This window comes from Sapajus apella, unplaced genomic scaffold (assembly GCF_009761245.1).
Source record: "Sapajus apella isolate SASKATOON/1434 unplaced genomic scaffold, GSC_monkey_1.0 scaffold10, whole genome shotgun sequence".
Lineage (NCBI taxonomy): Eukaryota > Metazoa > Chordata > Mammalia > Primates > Cebidae > Sapajus > Sapajus apella.
The window spans coordinates 2,166,786-2,188,190 of NW_022436950.1; the positions used below are offsets into that span (position 1 = coordinate 2,166,786).

The 21,405-nt window shown below is 43.3% G+C and overlaps 1 protein-coding gene across 6 annotated transcripts in view; it reads left to right on the plus strand.

The window, feature by feature from the left end:
• Positions 1-205: 205 nt before the first annotated feature.
• Positions 206-21,405, plus strand: part of ILKAP (ILK associated serine/threonine phosphatase) — a 31,215-nt gene continuing 10,015 nt past the window's right edge. Inside the window, exons 1-10 of one of the 6 annotated variants that reach the window (XM_032277741.1) lie at positions 245-452; positions 9,266-9,331; positions 9,434-9,481; positions 9,806-9,862; positions 12,216-12,335; positions 13,644-13,770; positions 16,349-16,455; positions 17,200-17,293; positions 17,574-17,661; positions 19,176-19,297. In XM_032277741.1, coding sequence (XP_032133632.1) covers positions 398-452; positions 9,266-9,331; positions 9,434-9,481; positions 9,806-9,862; positions 12,216-12,335; positions 13,644-13,770; positions 16,349-16,455; positions 17,200-17,293; positions 17,574-17,661; positions 19,176-19,297 — 884 coding nt within the window. In that variant the 5' untranslated portion in view covers positions 245-397. Of the gene's footprint in view, positions 453-9,265; positions 9,482-9,805; positions 9,863-12,215; positions 12,336-13,643; positions 13,771-16,348; positions 16,456-17,199; positions 17,294-17,573; positions 17,662-19,175; positions 19,298-21,405 lie in introns of all 6 variants that reach the window. The other 5 variants (XM_032277739.1, XM_032277742.1, XM_032277744.1 and 2 more) reach the window with 5 other exon arrangements.

Consider the following 21,405-nt stretch of genomic DNA (forward strand, 5'->3'; position numbering starts at 1 on the left):
TCTCGGACAGGAACTCAACGAAACTTGACGGAAACCGGACATCCCCCGCCAAGGAAAAGCAGGAGAGGCCCGGGAGTCGCCAAGGCGGGAAACACCGCGGAGCCCAAGCGACGCCGCCTGCCGCGCTCGCAGTCCTGGCGCCAGAGGAGCCTACGCGCGTGCGCAGCGCGCCTCCCTACTCCCTCCGCCCCGCCCGCGCGCAGCCCTCTGGGGCGGCGGGGCCACGCCGCGCGCCGATTGGTGGCGTCCGGGGCTCTCCCTGCAGGTGACTGACGGCGCTGACCACCCGCGCCCGTCGCCCGCCAGCCGCCGCCGCCGCCCGCCCGGGGTGTGGAGCCCGGCCTCCGCTCGCGGGCTGCGCGTCTGCCGCTCCCGCCGTCGCCGCCCAGCCTCCGCCATGGACCTGTTCGGGGACCTGCCGGAGCCCGAGCGCTCGCCGCGCCCGGCTGCCGGTAAGCGGCGTTGCCGCCGGGCGGACCAGGGAAAGGAGGGCGGGCGGGATGGCGGCGGCCTGGGGCCCGCGGCGGCTGAGGCGGCGCCCGCGTTGGGAGGCGACGGGCGGCGCGGGCTGTACGGGGCCTGTTTCTGCCTGGCCCGGCCCTGTCCGGCTCGCTGGCCGCCCCGCCGGGTGGCCCGGTAGTTCGCGGAGCTCGGAAAGGCCGCTCCGCCATTTTCGCTACGCAGGAAGGAAAGGGCTGCGCCGCCCTGGCCACGACCCTCTGCCTGGCGGTGGACGGCCGCGGGGCGGCCGCGTGGGCCGGCCGGAGGGACCAGCTCTCTGCGCCCAGCGGCCCCGCGGGCCCCCGCGCCGCAATTCCACCCGCGGCCGGGGCAGCCCTGCGCGCCGCCCGCCCGCCCGCGACTTCCGGGCCGCGCTTCACTCGCGGGCTGTGGACGGCTGCGCTCCCGGCGGGTGCGCGTTCAGGGGCTTGGCGTTCCGTTTTGCTCGGGAGGTTGAATTAATCACCATCTTAATCCTTCGTGTTTCTGAAGCCTGGAAGACAGGATGCCTCCTCTGCCATCCTACGATTTTGTGATAATTAACAGTAGTTTTTTGTTCTTTTCTGGGCTGCGGGAAGTTTCCCCTCTCCCTGAAGTTAAAGGGACGGCTCATCTGCTAAGCCCTGTTCCCTGGTGGGAGTCCCTGTGGGCTGCGGTGTGAGCGCAGCATCCTAACAGCGTGAAACGGGGCCTGTGTTAATCTCTGCGTCCCGTGGGTTACCGCCACTCCGGATTTCATTTGGCAGAATGCGTGAATATTTCACATGCGAGACTTCAGCTAGATGCTGTAGTTTAGAGCCTTATTACCAAACCTAACTTGGGGGCAGAAATCCTGGAAAACTGAAGACATTCAGATTTCCAGGTCCACCTCAGCCCCAATAAATCCGAATCCCTGAGGGTGGGGTTTCCGAATGTTACTAAATCCCCAGGCCCACCGAGCGGGGGCTGGAGACCAACGGTTTGGGAACTGCTCTTGTGGGGCAGATAGAGGTAAGGCCCAGCCTTCGCTTTCTAAGAGCTGCTTTCTGAAGGCTAGTAATTACGGTAATTAAAACTGGCAAAAGTTAATGACTGTGGGAAATGGCGAGGACTCTTCAGGAGGGATTGTCGTGCACCAAGAGCCTGGGGAAGGAGGCAGTGTTGGAACTGAGCTGCTGAGGATGAGCAGGCTTGTGATTTGCAGTGATTCTGGGCAAGAAAATGGTGTTTATTTTTGTTTTTGAGACGGAGGCTCACTCTTGTCACCCAGGCTGGAGCTTTCTGCACCCTCCGCCTCAGCCTCCCTAGTAGCTGGGATTACAGGCACCGACCACCACACCCAGCTAATTTTTGTATTTTTAAGTAGAGACGGGGTTTCATCATGTTGGCCACGCTAGTCTTGAACTCCTTCAGGTGATCCACCCGCGTCGACCTCCCAAAGTGCTGGAATTACATGCGTGAGCCACCGCGCCCGGCCCCCATTGACCATTCTCATGGTACAGAGTATATCAGTAACTGGTCCTGGAGTCTTTGGATTTGACTCAGCCATTCATTTTCAGAATAACCCCAGTTCTAGCTGTGGGTAAAAATTGGCTTTGTGTAGCCGTCTTTTTCTCTGTCAGTGGAATTTAACTTCTATGTGAATATATTTGGGGCAGCGTTTGTATTCACTAATGTGCCTATAAACCTATGAGTTTTTAAATCTCCATTACTTCTTACCTGCAATTAGATTCTGCTCAGGGGTAGGCTTCCTTGACTGACAAGAAACGTGGCAACTCAAAATCTCATAAGTTGACACCTTAGCAGCCTTTCGCTACATAAAATGGGAAAAGTACATCCTGTTGCTGTTTTTTCCAAACTCAGTTTCCAACCTTGACTGAGCTGAAAGGGTGGCAGAGGGGCTGCATGGTGTTTAAACTGCCAACTCCCCTGAGAATGGATTGGTCACCTGCTCCCCGTCTGCCGGGAGGGCACTGACACTGTCAACAGGTCCTGCTTGCTGAGTGTATTTTTAAAAGTAGCTTTAAAACGAGGAAGATACCAAAATTTGTAGATGACTGGAAGCTGAGAGGGATAAGTACTAAAGTGAGTGACAGAATTGGGATCCAAAGTTAGCTACAACCAACAATGAGATTTGACAAGTTAAAAAATCTTTTGTGCAAGAACAGAATCTGGTTTCACATACTTGTGAAAATACTGTGATTTTTAAAAAAAATTGCACTACTTTGTTTGATAAATGATATTGATTGCTACAGTGAGTGGAATAATGAATCTAAACGGTGCATCATGACCCTCAAACATGGTATGTGGGTACCACAAATCTCTGAGCTGATGCGGTGAACAATAAAAGACCTAGTTATTTTCACAGAGCGCAAAAATAGTTGTTCAGGAAATGTAATCAGACTATTTGGTTTAGAATCCAGCTCTTACTCCCTCTGCCTTCTATGGCTGTTCGTACATCTGTAAAAAGGGGTGACACCTCCTACTGTTACCGTACAAATTCAAGAGTATAATATGTATGCTGTGGAACATAGTGTGTGGTAGAACCTGTAGTGTTTTATAGATGTTAGCCATGGTTAATTATTTTTGAGACAGTCTCATTGTGTTGCCCAGACTGGAGTGCAGTGACACAAACACAGCTCACCTCTCTCAATCTCGCAGACCATCTTTCCCCTCAGCTAACTGGGCAGCTGGGATTACAGGTGGGCACCACCATGGCCAGTTAATTTTTGTATGTCTTGTAGATAGGAGGCTTTGCGATGTTGCTCATGCTGCTCTCGAACTCCTGGGGCTCAAGTGTTCTGCCCATCCTGGCCCAGAGTGTTGGGATTACAGGTGTAAGCCACTGTGCCTGGCTGAGCCATTAACAGTCTTCTAAAAGTAGAAAAATGCAGTCTTAAATGAATTTTATGAAAGCACTAAGTGTCCAAGGGAGAAAATACTACATTTCTTAGATCACATCAAATTTTTAAATATTTTATATAGATATTTTGATTTTGTTGTTTTAAATATTACATCTAATGTTCCCACCCCCAAACCTCTTAAATTTTTATAATCTAGAAAAATATATAGAATGCACTCAATATTTCAGGTATTGTGCTAAAATTAGTAGTTTTCATAGAGGCCTTTAAAAGTTTTAATTGCTGAGTGAATCAAATTTTTTTAAAAAGATACATACATATATATGTATGTATATATATACACATGTATATGCATATATATACACATGCTTATATACACATGTGTATATATATACATATATGTTATATATACATACATATATATGTGTGTGTATATATACATATATATAAAACCTAAAAAAGTGTTGGTTCATATCAGGCAGAAATGGCACTTTTCTATGTCATACCCATAAATAATGTTGACTTGATGTCTTTAAGCTTGACAGCTTATATCTGACAATGCACACATGTCATTTAAAGGTGTCATGGTTTAAAATTACTTCAGCAGTAACTTGGTTTCATGGTTATAGGGTGGTTCTGTTACTTATTTGGTTGCTGCAACAGTCCATTTAAAATTAGTGGTCATTTGTCAAGGACTAAATAAAATACTTGCTTGGCACTCCATCTTAAAAATACTTTAAAAAAAACTGGAGGCTGGGCTTGGTGGCTCATACCTGTAATCCCAGCACTTTGAGAGGCTGAGTCAGGAGGATGGCTTGAGGCCAGGAATTTGACAAGAGCCTCGTGCAACTTCTGTCTCTAAAATTAAAAATAATAATGGGTATTTAAACATAAAATAAAAATTAAGCATTAGAAGAAAACAGATTAATTATAAAACTACAGGGTTTAACAAGAAGAAAGTCAAAAAACTAAAGTGAATTTAACTATGTAAAAATTTAAAATTTCTGCAGGACAAATATTATAAAGGCAAAAGACAGAAAATAATTGCAATATACATTACTAAGGGTAAGTGAAAGGCTCACGAAATTAATAGGAAAAAATAAAACCCACTAGAAAAATGTTCAAAGGATGTATCCTACCAGTTCAGAGGGAAGGAATACAGATGGCCCATCAGCAAAAAGTTGCTGAGGAATTAGTTACTGAGGAAAGGAATGTCAGATCACCTTTTCACCTATCAGATTAGCAACAATTGGTAACATTGGTGAATGTGTAGAGAAATAGATATTCTTATAAAGTGTTTTGGGAGTGAACGTCACTACAGCTTTTTGGGGAACAAATTTTGGCTTCTATCAGATTTAAACTAATATCCTTTGACTAGCAGTCTATCAGATTAAGCAAGAATATATGTGTCAGGTTGTTTATTATATAGTGGCATTACTTGTCATGTGAAGAACTGGAAAAAGCTTAATGCCCATCAGTAAGGCACTGGTCAGGTGAGTGGAGATGCTTCCCATATGTAGCTGTTGGAGAGAATGAATTAGACGTGGGTGTGTTGGCCTGGAGCACGCTTTGATGGGTTATGTGAACAATAATATATGTAGAGTATTGTGTAGAGCATGATTCTGTCTTCTACATGTTAAAATGCATGCATTCATGTACACGAGCATTAAGGAAAGTGGAAAATATACACTAAACTGATACTGTGGTTGGGGAGTGTGGTAGAACCCCTGTCCCCTTTTTTCTGATAATACCTGTGTGATGTTTGGAAAACACTTGGATTTCTTTTATAGTTGAAAAGAAAACTGAGGTATAAAAAACAATTTAGGCAAAATATTTTAACACCCTTTTCCAACTTTATTAGATATAGAAACCTTTAACCCGAATATGATCAACCCAAGGGTATTTTTCTCAGCATAGTGTGTAACTTCAGGTAGACTTAGCTCCAGAATGTTGATAGCTGGAAAAAAAAAAAGTCTAGGTGAGATTAACTATGATTAATAAACATTTTTAGTCCTGTTTCATTCTCATTAACGTTCTAATATTTAGAAGATTGGGGAAGGGGCCTCTTCCAAATTTTTGGGTCAGGGTTACACTTTGTCCAATGATTGCAGTCCCCAGTGCTTTGAATTTTAGTTTATTCAATATAGAGTGTAAGGGCCAGGAGCAGTGGCTCACACCAGTAATCTCAGCACTTTGGGATGTTGAGATAGGAAGATTGCTTGAGGGCAGCATAGACCCCCGTCTCTACAAAAAGTTAAAAAATTACCTGGGCATGGTGGTGCATGCCTGTAGTTTCAGCTACTCAGGAGTCTGGTGAGGGAGGATTGCTTGAGGCCAGAAGGTTTAGGCTGCAATGAGCTGTGATCACACCATTGCACTCCAGCCTGCCTCACAGAGCGAGACTCTTGTCTCAATTAAAAAAAAGAATGGAAGATTTGGCTAATTAGTAGTTTCCTTATGTAGTATTTATGACCTATAGATTTTTTTTAGAAAAAGAATCCATGTGCAGACTTCTAAGTTAGATCATTTTGATGATGCAAAGGTATTCCAGAATTTTTAGAATCTCGGGATTATCATAGGATTGTTGTAAGGATAAAATGTGATCTTTGTGAAGTTTCTGAAAGGGTGCCCATATATGGAGGCAGCCTAGTATCTCACTAAGAGCATGAACTGCATGGGTTTGAATCCCCACTCCACTCCTTATCGGCTCTGTGATCTTGAATGGGTAATTGACCTCAGTGCCTCAGTTTTTTCATCAGTAAATAATAATAGTACCTATCTCATAAGAATTAAATGAGTTAAGATGTATAGAACCCTTAGAATAGTGCCTGACAGGCACGCAGTATCATCATATTTATAAGCCATTACCAATTGTGGCCAGCAGAATGTAAGGTGGTCTCACTGTGTTTAATTGAAATAGCTTTCCTAATATTCCAGATTGAGAAAGAAGGTGATAGACACATTCTGTGCAGCACAGGGAGCTAGGCAGTTCTCTGGGGATGGGGCTCAGTTTGGGGCACCATCTGACTGAATAGTAGCCAAAGGAGAGGGGGCTAGGCTAGTATGAATACTAAGCTGGAAGCTGCATTGTGAGGAATGCTTGCAAGAACTGAAGTGTATTTATTACCTGGGTAAAAGACGACTTCCCCCAGTGTACAGTGGACAGACCTGCTTTACATGGGCAAGTTAATTCAAAAATTAAAGACCTGGCATAAGTGGAAGGGTTGGTTCTGCTTCAGGTTGGGCTGTTATCCGTAAATGTCCCCTCCCTTGTTCTAAGACATCTGGCTCTCTGACCCCGCTGAATGCAGCACGATTGTCTGCATCATCTCATGGTTTTGAGTCTGTCCAGAGAATGGACATTTTGATTGTTAGACCCAATGTCGTTTGGGCAAAAGTGACCTACTCTTGGGTATTAGGAATTCTTGTAAGTGGGTTAAATCGAGTAATGGTTATCCTAAATACCTTTTTTTTTTCTTTTTTTGCGACAGTCTGGTTTTGTCCCGCAGGCTGGAGTGCAGTGGCGTTAGCTCAGCTCACTGCAACCTCTGCCTCCCAGGTTCAAGCTATTCTGCCTCAGCCTCTCAAATAGCTAATTTTTATTTTTGTTTTTGTTTTGTTTTTTTGAGACTGAGCACTCTGTTGCCCAGGCCGGAGTGCAGCGGCACAATCTTGGCTCACTGCAACCTCCTCCTCCTCAGTTCAAGCAGTTCTGTCTCAGCCTCCGCAGTAGCTTGGGAGTACAGTTGTGCACCACCTCTTGCCCAGCTAGTTTTTGGATTTTTAGTAGAGATGGGGTTTCATGTTGGCCAGTCTGGTCTCAAACTCCTGACCTCAGGTGATCCACCCACCTTGGCCTCCCAAAGTGCTGGGATTATAGGTGTGCACCACCGCACCTGGCCATCTTAGATACTTTTTAATGGTTTTATTCTGCTTCTTGTATACTTCTCATAGTCTTTATGTCACTTGTAAGAAAAACAAAAAAATGAAAGTATTTGCAATTCCTTAATTTGTTTAGGGTCATCCTGAAGGATTAGAATACATTTTTCTATTTGTATTAGGGGTCTAAAGCAAAATAGTTACTTTTTGTTAACTCAGAAATTTATTGTGTGTGTTAGGTACTTCTCACCCAAACACCCCAGGAGAAATTTCATTCCCTTGAGTTTATAAATTGTAATTAAAACTTTTGTTTTTAAAAGAAGAAAATTGATACCTAGCTCATTTCTAAATGGAGGCAAAAAGATGTTATGGATGACCCTCTCGGGGGATATAAATTGATTTCTTTAAGTGAGTTGTTTTTTGCCTGGCACAGTAGCTCAGACCTGTAATTCCAGCACTTTGGGAGACTGAGGAGGGGGACGACTTGAGGCTAGGAGTTTGAGACCAGCCTGGCCAACATGGGGAAACCCCATCTCTACTAAAAATATAACAATTAGGCCCAGTGTGGTGGCTCACACCTGTAATCCCAGCACTTTGGGAGCCTGAGGCAGGCAGATCACTTAAGGTCAGGAGTTCAAGACCAGACTGGTCAATATGGTGAGACCATGTCTCTACTAAAAATGCAAAAATTATCTGGGTGTGGTGGTGTGCACCTGTAATCCCACCTACTCAGGAAGCTGGGGCAGGAGAATCACTTGAACCCAGGAGGTGGAGACAGTGAGTGGAGATCACTCACCGCACTCCCGCCCAGGTAGCAGAGTGAGACTCAGTCTCAAAAAAAAAAAAAAAAAAAAAATTTTTTTTTAAGTGAGGTTTTTTTGTTTTTTTTTTTTTTCCTTAAAGACATGGCATGGTCTCATTATGTTGCCTAGGCTGGAGTGCAGTGGCCCAATCATGGCTCACTGCAGCCTTGGCCTCCCTGGGCTCAGGTGATCCTCCCACCTCAGCGTCCTTAGTAGCTTGGACTACAGGCGCTTGCCACCACACCCAGCTAATTTTTGTAGAGATTTTTTTGCCGTCTTGCCCAGGCTGGTCTTGAACTCCTGGGCTGAAGCAATCCTCCCACCTCAGCCTCCCAAAGTGTTGGGATTATAGGCATGAGCCCACCACGCCTGGCCTAAATGAGTACATTTTTATACTCGAACTGTGAGGAATAAGAGGTGAGAAAAAGCCCATGTGTTTGATTGGTGTGTTGAACTTCGTAGGAGGTGAATGTGCATACTTTCAACTCGGATTCCTGTGTGCCAGTTCAGATACCTAATAGCTTAAATAGAATTTTAGGGAAAGCTGGATAATAAGGAATAGTGGTTAAATTTTATGTGCGAAAAGATAATTAGGCATAAAACATTTACTTTTGGAGTGGAAATCTTTACATTTTTTGTTAAGAGTTTTCTGACTTTCTTCTGAGGCCATCTGTCTTTGATTACCTGAAACTCCTTATTTTCTCCATAGCTATTTATTGAATCAGGCACTGTGCTGGGGCCAGGGACACCAGGTTACAACAGATTTTCTTCCCCAGCAGAATGTTACTAAAATAGGATTTTTATAAACCTGTAGAACTTTGAAGACCCCCTCGCCCAGTTTCTGAACTCCTGTCTTGAAGTCTCAAGTATTGTTTTACTGGTCTAGAATCAGTTTTTTTTCTCCCAAGGATTCTATTTCAAAGAAAGACTTAAATGTTTGATGCTTTCAATAATGAAATTATCAAGAAAATACTTATTTTCCTCAAAATACTCAATGGCCCTGACAATGACCTGTTAGGGCATCATTCATTGCTTTTATGTTGACTGTAATTGTTGGAAACAGATGTCCATATTAAAAAGCTGTTAAGAAAAGATTTTTTAAAAGTTTGTCCAGCAGGAAGAAGAAAATTTGAATCTAGTAGTAAACTTGTCTCAAAGCAGGAAGACCACATGGTCTTCTCCTTTGAAAATCTGTCCTGGATGATGACCATATGCTCTCTAAACAGGATTTCTGTGTTTTAGGGAAAGAAGCTCAGAAAGGACCCCTGCTCTTTGATGACCTCCCTCCGGCCAGCAGTACTGACTCAGGTACAGTCTCCAGGCTCTCCCAGGTGTGTGTCAACGTCTCTACTCATCCTGGGATTGTAGTTGTCTCAATCTTTTTCCCTTTCCCCCATTTTCAACACACAGATGTTTTAGGTGTTGGACTGTCTTTAAGTTTTGAATCCATGGGATCAGGTAAGGCAGAAAAATCTGCTAGTCGCCAGCCCTGAGAAGTACTGCCAGAACATGTGGAGCGGTTTTCTCTGGTCCTTTGAGTATTTATTTTACTACCTGAAATACAATTTAACTTTTTAAGGCAGATTTTTATTTCCTATGAAATGATACGACTTTAAAATAGGTTCAAGATATTATTCATTGCAGTATGAGTTGCCACTGGATTGACGCAAGAGTTTTGAGTTTATTTCAGTAACCTACATAGGTGTCCTGGTGGGATGGATTCTGAAACTTAAGCCTTACATTATTTTTTGTGGGCTTACTAAGTGTTCTGCTGTGTTTCAGGATCAGGGGGACCTTTGCTTTTTGATGATCTCCCACCTGCTAGCAGTGGTGATTCAGGTAAGTGGTAGGACAAAAAACCCAAGGTGCTGATGGAAATAATACACAGTATTTCATTCTTATGTGAAATTTACGTATAGATTTTGACAGGATTTTGGATGACATTAAGTCATAATACAGCATAAGGTTTACTATAAAACTATAAACAGGCACCATCAATTGGAAGCACAAAGATAACACTATATCACTTTCTGGTGATATTAACTTGTTGAGGTTCAGGTTGTTGGAACTGACTTTGAGAATTAAGAGTTCACTGATTTACTCTCAACTTTGTTATTAACATTTTTTAAAAATTCAGTTTGTGATTCTGATTTGCCTCATTAAACAAAGTGCTTGACCCAAGTGTATCAAGCCTAGTAGTATTGGCTCTACCTTCTCCTGAAAATGTTCCTTTTCACGTCCTAATTAAGTAGGAGGGAAGAATAGAGGAGATTCCTCTTACCAACGTGGCAAAGGTACGATTCTGTCTCATGAGAACTTCTTATGTGGAGCTCCTCTGGTGGGGGAAGGTGAGGGTTATGAGAAGTTGGGAGATAGATGGTGTGGGGCAGTGGGGATGCAGGTAGTCCCATTTCAGAAAATGTACTGCAGTCATCTTACATAAGAATTCTCCGTCTTCAGGGCTGTAGACCCATACAAAAACATTGTAGCATTCTCCTACTCACAGTGTAGCCTGAAACCTTCCTCATAAAGATGGTACCCTTAGTTGTAATAAAAGTTAATATGTTGTGGCCGGGTGCGGTGGCTCATGCCTGTAATCCCAGCACTTTGGGAGGCCAAGGCGCACAGGTAACTTGAGGTCAGGAGTTTGAGACCAGCCTGGCCAACGTGGTGAAACCTCATCTCTGCTAAAAATACAAAAATTAGCTGGGTGTGATGGTGCATGCCTGTAGGCTGAGGTAGGAGAATCGCTTAAACCCGTGAGGTGGAGGTTGCAGTGAGCCGAGAACGCTCCACTACACTCCAGCCTGGGCAACGGAGCAAGACTGCATCTCAAAAAAAGAAAAGGAAAACTCAAGTTATGAACCGTACCAACTGAGTGGATGTCTTTCTGTCCTATAGAGGTATTGGTGGCTTATGGATCTGAATCGTGAACTTTTTGTCATTAAACTATGATCATGCCACTGCATTCTAGTCTATGTGACAAGAGTGAGACCCTGTCTAAAAAACAAAAAGAAAAAGAAATATCTGGCAAAGAGGAGGTTGAATAAGTAAATAACTACTTGCATCTTTTTTTTTTTTTTAAAGAAACAGGGTCTCACTGCTTTGCCCACGCAGGTCTCAAATGCCTGCGCTGAAGTGATCCTCCTGCCTCAGTCTCTGAAGTAGCTGTGACTACAGGAATGTGCCACTTCATCTGGCTATTGCATACTTCTATACCTAAATACTTTTTATCCCTAAATGCAGAGAACATTTACAGTCATTTGTTAGGACAATAGCTGCCATTATTGGAGATTGATGTGTTAGGCACTGTGATAAATGCTCTTCCTACCTGTCCTCAACAATTTTCAAACATCTCTCTGAGATGAAAGTATTCTTACCACGTTATGCACGGGTGAAGACAACTGAGACTGAAAGGAAAGTAACTTGCTGTTAACAAGTTACTGTTAGCAAATTACTTGCTGTTTCCTCTTTGAAAGTTGACTTTTCTCATTTCAAACACATAGACACTGCAGATTTCCTTAGCTCTGGCTTTGAGTAGAGATTCATCCTTTCACTAGTGGGAACAGCATGGCAACCCTATTTTGCCTTTGAAAGGATGTATTACAGTTTTTTTTTTTTTTTTTTTAAAGGATGGGGTTTCACCCTGTTGGTCAGGCTGGTCTTGAACTCCTGACCTCAGGTGATCCACCCGCCTTGGCCTCCAAAGTGCTTGGATTACAGGCGTGAGCCACCACGCCTGGCCCGGATGTATTACAGTTCTTAAAGGCTGAAATTTACCTCATTTTGAGCCTTTTTGGGTACTTGTTTCTTTTTGGAACTTCTTTAGAGTATGTTAGCTTACTTATAGATTTTGTAAGTTTTTGTTTAATACTAAGAGCCTGTGGATATAAAAACATGTATATGCTATGGGCCAAAAAAAAAAAAACATGTGTTTTACCACTGGGAAAGTCTTTTACAGACCCCTTCAGCAGGGTCTGTTTGATTCAGGGCCTGGATCTTAACTTTATGCTCCCTCACTATGGGAACGTGCCCCCCATCACCATGAGGACACAACTCCCGGGTCTGCCTGTGTCTGCCAGTCCTTGCTTGAAATGACCTTGTCTGAGTGCTAGGATGAAGCCCAGTACGCTAGTGACTTCTTCCAACAGTCTACAGCTGTGTTTCTGTCCGGCTTTTACTTTATTTCCAGGTTCTCTTGCCACATCAGTACCCCAGATGGTAAAGAATGAAGGGAAAGGAGCAAAGAGAAAAACCTCTGAGGAAGAGAAGAATGGCAGTGAAGAGCTTGTGGAAAAGAAAGTTTGTAAAGGTTTTCAGACAGTTTGAAAACAAATGTATTAGACTTCATATTTTAAAACAACCCAGAGCAAAACCAGTTTCAGCTTTCTAATAATACTTTCTTTTTATATCTATATCTAAGAAATGAGTAGGGTTCCCTTTTTGCAATTGAATTTCCGAGTTTCTTTCTGCTTTTTTTCTCCTACTTTTCATGTACATCTATCTCTTATCCTCCCTTTGCTCAGATAGGAAACCTACATTTATTCCTCAAGAGTTACAAAATACAGGTGGTTTTTTTCTTAGCCTTCTGCAGTGAATAGTTTTTGACCACCTAGTCTCCCTGTGATTTCCAGTCTTTGTTCACAGTTTGTGGATTAGTGCTTTTAATTCTGTGATTTAGCTTGGTAGGCAGCTTCCCTAAGCCTGGAAAAAGTAGTTGAAATTTGTAGTCAGTTTTGTAACTTGTCAAAGTTAGTGGGAAAGAAAACAAAAAGTATTAACTAAAGAGAATAGTTGTGATACTCAAGTATTCTTGAGCTGTGGAATTTTCATTGACTGCATTGTCCTTTGCCACAAATTACCTCGGTGAAAGCTGTACGATGCAGGCAGAGGTATGTGAAAAGATCCACTTGTAACTTTACTGGGAAGATGTTTTCTTCAGCTTGGCTTGTCCCTTCCCAGAGGACAGCTCTTTGAGTGTTCATTTTATTATTTGTCTGGTATTAGGTATCAGAAAATGAGTTTAAATGAGCCTACCCATTAAATGTAAATAGATCTCTGCCCTGCATTGGAATCTTCTCTTTTTCTTCCTCAGTTGAAGTAAAAGCAACTGATCTTACCATTTGTTCAAATTCTTCACCAGCCTTGAGCATGGAAATACATATTTTCAGGGCATCTACAGGGCTTTTGAGACAAACTCTACTGACTTGGATTTGTCTAACTGTTGACTTGCATTTGTCCTTATTTATCACAAGACTAAATTTGCTCATAATCCTTTCCCCGATTTGAATCTTACTTCTCTGTGATAGCGGCACATCCCCAGGGCACATCCCTTGCCCTGGCACTTCAACTCATACCCTAGACAGAGGTGTTTTGCGCTCACTGACTCCTCTCTTGTGTCTCTGTGCAACCTCTTAGAGCTCACCCTGCCCATCAGTGCTCTGATTTTAATTATAGACTTGCAGCTGGGCGATACCGTAAGGGGTATTGCTTATTTGTTTGCACCATTAGGATATTGCTGAGTAAAACGGTCATAGTTCCCTCTCATTTGCTCTGGGACTAGGGTTTCCAGAGGGTTGGGCACAGTTTTGTATTGGCTTTTTTGTTCTCTTTTCCTTAGCCTCTTCGGTGATCTTTGGTCTGAAGGGCTATGTGGCTGAGCGGAAGGGTGAGAGGGAGGAGATGCAGGATGCCCACGTTATCCTGAACGACATCACCGAGGAGTGTAGGCCCCCATCGTCCCTCATGTGAGTCTCTGTGTGGTAGGAAGCCTGTTTGGCACTAACGTCTCCTGGGTTCTGATTGGCATTTTGGACTGGCGAGTTTGTACTTACTAGAAAGACTAACATATCACTTGATTCTACATCAGTGATTCTCAGCTGGGGTTGATTCTGCCCCCTGCCCAGGGGACAGTTGTCAGTGTTTGGGTACATTTTTGCCACGGTTGCGGGAGGGAGTTGTTACTAGCGTCTGGTGGGTAGAGATCATCTTAGAAGCACAGGGCAGCCCCACAACAAAGAACTTTTCAGCCTGGAATGTCAGTAGTGTTGAGGTTGAGCAACCCTGCTGAGCGGGAGATGACGCTCTGTGGCGTGGCTCTGCAGCATGTGTTACTCTTTACTGGCAACTGAGCAGCTTCTGGCAGAGAATATTTTTATTCCGTGACCTAGAAGATAAGAGTTGGAAGCCACCAATTAGAGTATGAATGGTGATCAAGGAGAGCTTGTTCAGATCATGAGGGCCAAGGAAAAACAAAGTCAAAATGATCTCAAGGAAAAGACAGACAATGGAAAATTAGCTGCAGCCGTACAAACTAAAATGAAGCCTTCTGGATAAGCTCTTGGGCCTGGAGAAAAAGTAACCAGAGGGTAGGACATTAAGTTGACTGTTAACATACATTATAGTACATAGTTAATAATACATACTACATAGGTTGCATAATTCAGAATTTCATAATGCATGCATTATGTGCTTTAACCGACACCAGTTGGTCATTAACATACAGTGTGCCGGAGCCATTTGGGCTGACAGCGTTTGTCCAGATAAGGGCCACCCATGAAGATGAGGTGATGACTGCTGCAGAGCAGCTGATCATGTGTAGAGGGGATGATATACACGCCCATTGAGACAGGGTCTAACTCTCCTGCTCAGGCTGGAGAACAGTGGCACAATCACAGCTCATTGCAGGCTTGATCTCCTAGGCCCAAGTAATCCTCCCACCTCAGCCTCCTGAGTAGCTGGGACCATAGGCATGTGCCACTACACTGGCAATTTTTTGAACTTTTATAGAGACAGTGTCTCCCTGTGTTGCTCAGGCTGGTCTCAGACTCCTGGGCTCAAGCCATCCTTTCGCCTTGACCTCCCAAAGTGCTAGGATTACTCCCATGAGCCGCCACACCCAGCCTGGGATTTGCATTAAAACCAGGAAAGGGACCTCTGGAGCCAAGAAGGCAGATCCCTTGAGACTAAATTTAATTGGGAACACTAAATCATGCCTTGCAAGTAGCAGATATTAAGATAACAGCGCTAAGTTACAAAGCAGGTGAGGTTTTTTCTCATGGCTCAGGATGTCCTAAATTGAAAAGGCATTCCAAAAAATTTGAAGGAAAAGCAGCTCTCTAGAATAAATGTCATTTCTCATAGGCATTTTTGTTTTTTTTCCTTCTTGAAATAGTTTATTTCATGTCTTTTATTCCATATGTGTGGGTTTTCTAGCAAAACTTGAAAGGGGAATAGGAATAGCTATAGTAGTAAGATAGGTTTTAAAAATGAGATACCTGTATTCAAAATTTATTTGAGTAATAATTCTGTAATATCCTTCCTGCTCTTATAGATACAGTCATGTGCTGAATAACAACATCAAGTCAGTGATGGACTACATATATGATGGTGCTCCCATAAGATTACAAATTTTGTAGAGATGGGGTCTCACTGTGTTGCCCAGGCTGGTCTTTGACTCCTGGCCTCAGGTGATCCTCCTGCCTTGGTCATCTCCCAAAGTGTTGGGATTAATAGGCGTGAGCTGCCGTGTTCAGCCATAATACCATGTTTGCCGTACCTTTTCTATGTTTAGGTATGTTTAAATACACAAATACTACCATCGTGTTACAACTGCATACAGTATTTAGTGCAGTAACATGCTCTGCAGTTTAGCCTAAGAGCAGTAGACTCTACCATGTAGCTTAGGTGTGTAGTAAGCTACACTATCTCAGTTTGTGTAAATATGTTCTATGATGTGCACACAACAACAGTATCACCTAACAGTGCATTTCTGTTGTTAAGTGATGCATGATTCTATTTTTGACTGTTTTCGATAAATAACCTGATCTGTGTGTTAATGTTTAAAACCAAATCTGATTTAAATAGGAACAGATTTGGTTTTAAACATTTAACACACAGATGAGGTTATGGAATAAAATAGTGTTGTCGGTGAAAAACCAGAATTAACATATCTTGATCTTTGAAGCAAATGTGAGTTTTAAACATTTAATTTAAAATGCTATGAAAGTGTTACAGCTCTTTTAGAATATTAGACCTCTAGCAGGTCTTCCAGTCTTGACCGGAAACACTCCCCATGCTCACAGACACACAAAAGTTTTTTTTTTTTTTTTAAAGACAAAAATGCTGTGAATGTTACTTAAATGTTTGTCTCAGTTAATGTTAAAGCCTTTTTCCCCCCATTTGTAGCAGTGTGACTAGGGTCTTATCAGTGTGACTTCCTCAGACTTGTTAATGTTCACTCTTTGAGATGAGATTTAAAAGCTTTAATGGAAAAGTGTGGTTTTTGCTGTGAGAATTTAATTAACTCTCACTTCATTCTTTCAGTACTCGAGTTTCATATTTTGCTGTATTTGATGGACATGGAGGAATTCGAGCCTCAAAATTTGCTGCACAGAATTTGCATCAAAACTTAATCAGAAAATTTCCTAAAGGTGAGACTGAGAACTAAATCAGTTATTCATTTTGGTTGTTGCTGTTTGAACGGCTGTGTGAAGCAGTCAGATGTGTCATTTTGGCTTTAGCAAAGAATCATCGATGAGTCTTAAAAGGGTGGGGCTGAGTGGACTCCAGGGCTTCCAGGTGTGGCGGCCCTGCAGGTATGTCTTAGAATGGCGCTTCTCATAATTCTACGTGATAGACACCTTTTGTGAATTGTCTTAGGGTTCCAGTAGTGTCTTGCCTTTATTGGAAAACTTGTAAAAACAACTTCAGATGGCACTGTGTTATAGGTGAGGAAACAGAGATTGTTCTGGCTGGGCACTGTGGTTCATGCAGCACTTTGGGAGGCCAAGGCCAGAAGATCACTTACACCCTGGAGTTTGAGACTAGCCTGGGCAACATAGGGAGACTCCGTCACTACAAAAACAAACAAAAAACCCAAAAAACAAAACTATCTGGACATGGTGGTGTGCGCCTATCGTCCCAGCTACTTGGGAGGCTGTGGCTGGATGATTGCCTGAGCCCAGGAGATTGAGGCTGCAGTGAGCCACAGTTGCACCGTAGCACTCCAGCCTGGGTGACAGAGTGAGGCCCAGTCTCAAAACGAAAAATAGAGATTGTTCTTAATCATGCTTGAAATCAGTTGATGTGCAGGAATTACAAAAGCAAAATGACAGTGGGAGCAGGATAATCCTCCCTCCTTGAGAGATTGTTTTCTTTTGGCCCTTCTGTAACAGGAGATGGCATCAGTGTAGAGAAAACCGTGAAGAGATGCCTTTTGGACACTTTCAAGCATACTGATGAAGAGTTCCTTAAACAAGCTTCCAGCCAGTAAGTATAACCTCATGAAGAAGTTCGAGTGGACTGTGCATGTTTTCCTAAATGCATTTCAGTCTTCTGATTTGGTTTAACACTAATGCTCACTGTTTGAAAAGTGCCGAGCATTGAGTAAGCTCTTACAACCATTAACTAAGTCTAAAACAGAAAAAAAAAAATTGTCAGGGAGATGGTCCATTTTGAAATATGAGATACTTTCCATTCAGCTCTGGAAATTAGTCTCAAAGTGCTAGGCTGTTGGTGGTGACTGTGTTTCTGATGTGTTTCCCCCCAGGAAGCCTGCCTGGAAAGACGGGTCCACTGCCACGTGCGTTCTGGCTGTAGACAACATTCTTTATATTGCCAACCTTGGAGATAGTCGGGTATGTGGCTCTGGAGCCACTCACTTAGATAACAATATGTTTTATGGGGAAAAGACCTTAGGAAGTACTTGCTGAGTAGGATTAAAGTGACGATGTCTGCATTGAAACCTTTCTTCTGGGGTTGCTGCAGTGTTCTGCTGCAGTTTAACTCCTGGGTAAGAGAACAGCAGCTCAGCTAGAGGCAGTTTGTCCTCTGGGTAGACTTACACCCTGTGGTAGACTTGTGCTTTAAAACCCAGATCCTGTCTTTTTAGTTTCTTTTTTCCACCTGTGGTTTAGAGAGAGAGAGAGAGAGAGAGAGAGAGAGAGAGAGAGAGAGAGAGTGAGTGTGTGTGTGTGTGTGTGTGTGTGTGTGTGTGTGTGTGTGTGTGATGCTGTAGATCAGAAAGTAATTAGTATGCAAGTAGCCTAAATATTCTTTTATTTCATTTCTCTGACCTTAGACAGTGTTGAATGAAAAGTTTTAACCCCTGCCTTTCAAAGTTATTGTGATTTCAGAGTAACTCAAAAGCTGTAGCTAGAAAATACCAGATGAGGTGCCCTATATCCTCTGAGCCCAGTCCCTGACTGAGGGAGAAAGCCCAGGGTGCGATAGTCGTGGGGATGCTGTAAAGCCTAGAGGGTGCTGCTGTGGAAAGCAGTCTGCAGACCCTGCCTCCTCTGCATCAGGAACACATGTTCCATTCCATTGCTACTTTTTCAGCCAGCCTCTTTGTGCCTTCAGCAGTCACAGGAACCAAGTGACTCTGCCTCCACTTAAGCAGCATCTTTAGATCCCTCCCCCTGATGCTTTTGGGGGGATTATTCATCAAATAATCCCTGTTAGGGGTATAGCTGGGAATATAGCAGATGAAAGCCCCTGCTTGGTGGAGTTTATATTCTGGTGATCCTGTAGTAGACTGGCCCTAGTGCACATGTGTTTAAACCAAATGACTTCAGAAATAGCAAGAGGAAAATTGGCAAAAAATAAAAATAAAATAACACTTAGGAGTCAGACCCAAATTTGAATCCTGGCTCTGCTCTGTGACTTTATTGGTTACTTACTCCTCATGCTTCAGTGTCCTCCTGTAAAACACATGGTGAACCTGGCAGGGGTGAGGACACATGGAGGCGCTGTGTGGAAGGCCTGCCTGGCACTTGGCCAGCATGCAAAAGGCTGGCCCTCTGCCTTCCGTAGGCTTACGGACATGTCTCTGGCCTTGTAGAACTCCAGGCCAAAAGAGACCTTGATGCTTGTTGAATGCTTCCTTTCATGTCACAAATGTGACAACATCCAAGGGAGTGCTTGGCTATAGTCATTCAGCAGAGTTTGCACCAGAGTTGATACCAAAACCGGGGGCAACTCTCCCTGACTGTTGTGTCTTTGACACTTCTTTGCTGTCTGATTCTCTGAACTTGAGTTTATCAGCAGTAGGCTGAATGTGAAACCCCATTGTTAACTGTTTTCTTCAACTGGTACCTTTAGATGCTGGACCCACTGAATTTCATGACTGTTGTGATCTCCATCTTCCTAGGCAATCTTGTGTCGTTATAATGAGGAGAGTCAAAAACATGCAGCCTTAAGCCTCAGCAAAGAGCATAATCCAACTCAGTATGAAGAGCGGATGAGGATACAGAAGGCTGGAGGAAACGTCAGGTAACCAGGGAACTGAGAGGAGCTCTAGGGAAGGAGGGCTGTTGGCTGTAGAAAGGTCCCTGAGACCTTCAAGGAGTAGAACTTGCCATGTGACATAGTCTTCAGTGTGACGAGGCTGTGTCTGAGTTCTAACACTGGTGACGTAGGTGGATGACTGTTGTAGGATTTCACATATGTCCAAGTGGAAGGAAACTTGCCTCCCTACATTTGCAAAAGGACAAATTCATATTTACCATTCACAGTAATTCTCCGTGCCTAGGAAGTTTCTTAAATACTGTCATTTGTTGCACTGAGCAAGTTACAGTTTTAGGTGAATTCTCCAGAGAGAAAATCTGAAGTAGTTAAGACAGGTTCAGTAATGTCTTTGGACTTCTTGGGAACAACTTGTGGCACAGAGGACCACGTCTTTCTTGGTTCTGTCTTTTGCAGTTTCATTTCACTCTCTCTTTAAATCTTTGAAAACTGTATGTCTGCTCTGGTTTTATTACCTGCTTCTATCCAAGGCAGCTAAAGGAGGGCATATGTTTTTTCTTTAGAATTCCACTTCAAGGACGTTGCATTATGGATTCCTCCAGAAGTTTTTTTCTGGTATTATACAGTTTGACTATTAAAATTTTATTTTCTGCCAGAGATAAGAGAGAGATCATCTCTAAGACTGCACTTACCTATTTTTTGAAGTATAGTTTCTCTTCTGTTGTTCATTTGGGAAAGTGTTTTTTATTGCTCCAGGCTGAATCTAGTTAGTGGTACAGGGAGATTTCTGGAGAGTAGCTGGAACTACTACTTTTGTTTGTTCAGAAAGCTCCTGGATTAGTAAGAACCAACTTTATTCACTGTTGCTGCAGTTTACATGAGCAGGGATGGGATGTAGGGCTGGTTTCAGGCCTCAGGTAGTGTTGTTTGCCCAATTTTTGCTGCCATAACTACTGTCCTAGTAACTACTGTGGACAGTCATGCCTGAGGATGTGACTCTAATATGAGTGTAAGCATCACCTCTTCTCCCCTTTCTTGTAAGTTTTACATTCTGCTTTTCCCTGAACTACTTGAAAATATTTGGATACTGACAGTCCTGTGGCTGCAGGTAAGGCTAATTGTGTTGCAGTTGCTTCCTGTATCCCATTCCCCACCTAATTCAGAGCAGTGTGTACATGCCTTATAGTTACCATTTGACAGTGTGGGCTTGGGTGAACCCTTCATCTCGGAGAAGAGGGGCTGGAGGCTAAGAGACCGGCAACGTGGGCTCCGCCTCTGAGCAGCAGAGCCCTGTTTTGACCTGTTTTCCTGCCTGAGGCCAGGGCTGTCTCCTCCACCCTCAGCTTTTATTATTGAATTTTTCAGACATACAGAAGAAACTTTGCAGTAGTAAAACAAACATTTCAAAATCTAGCAGTGAACATTTTGTCATATTTGTATAGATGTGTGACAGGTTGAGCTATTTAAAAGTTGCAGACTTGGTGACATAACACTCTAAATACTTAAGCATGCATCTCCCAAAGATAAAGACGTTCTTGACATAATGAATGAGAATTTTCACACCTAAGACAGTAATATTCCCTCAGGTTATGTTGGGTTATCTAATACCCTGTCTATATTGTTATTTCCCAAGTTATCCCCAAAGCGTCTTTGTTTCAAACGAGGGTCTAGTCAGCATTCATGTCTGCGGTGGACTCGACTTGCATTTCTTTTTTTTGTTTTGTTTTGTTTTTTTTGAGAGAGTTTCTTGCTCTGTTGCCTGGAGTGCAGTGTGGCACGATCACAGCTCACTGCTGCCTTGACCTCTGAGGCTCAAGCAATCCTCCAGCCGCAGCCTCCCAAGTAGCTGGGACCACAGGCCTGTGCCACTATGCCTGGCTATTTTTCAATTTTTTTGGTAGGGACTCCATCTCTCTCTGTTTCCCACACCGAGTTCAAGTGATCCTCCTTCCTTGGCCTCCCAGAGTGCAGGGATTACAGTTGTGAACCACTGCACCCTGCCAAAACTCTCATTTCTTACCAGACTTTGAACCATGTTATGGGCCAGCAGTTGTACAGAGTCATCAACATTCTGAACTTGCGTGTTTCTTTATGGTGTTATTTCCACATATTTCCTGTAAGCTGGAAGTTAGGTG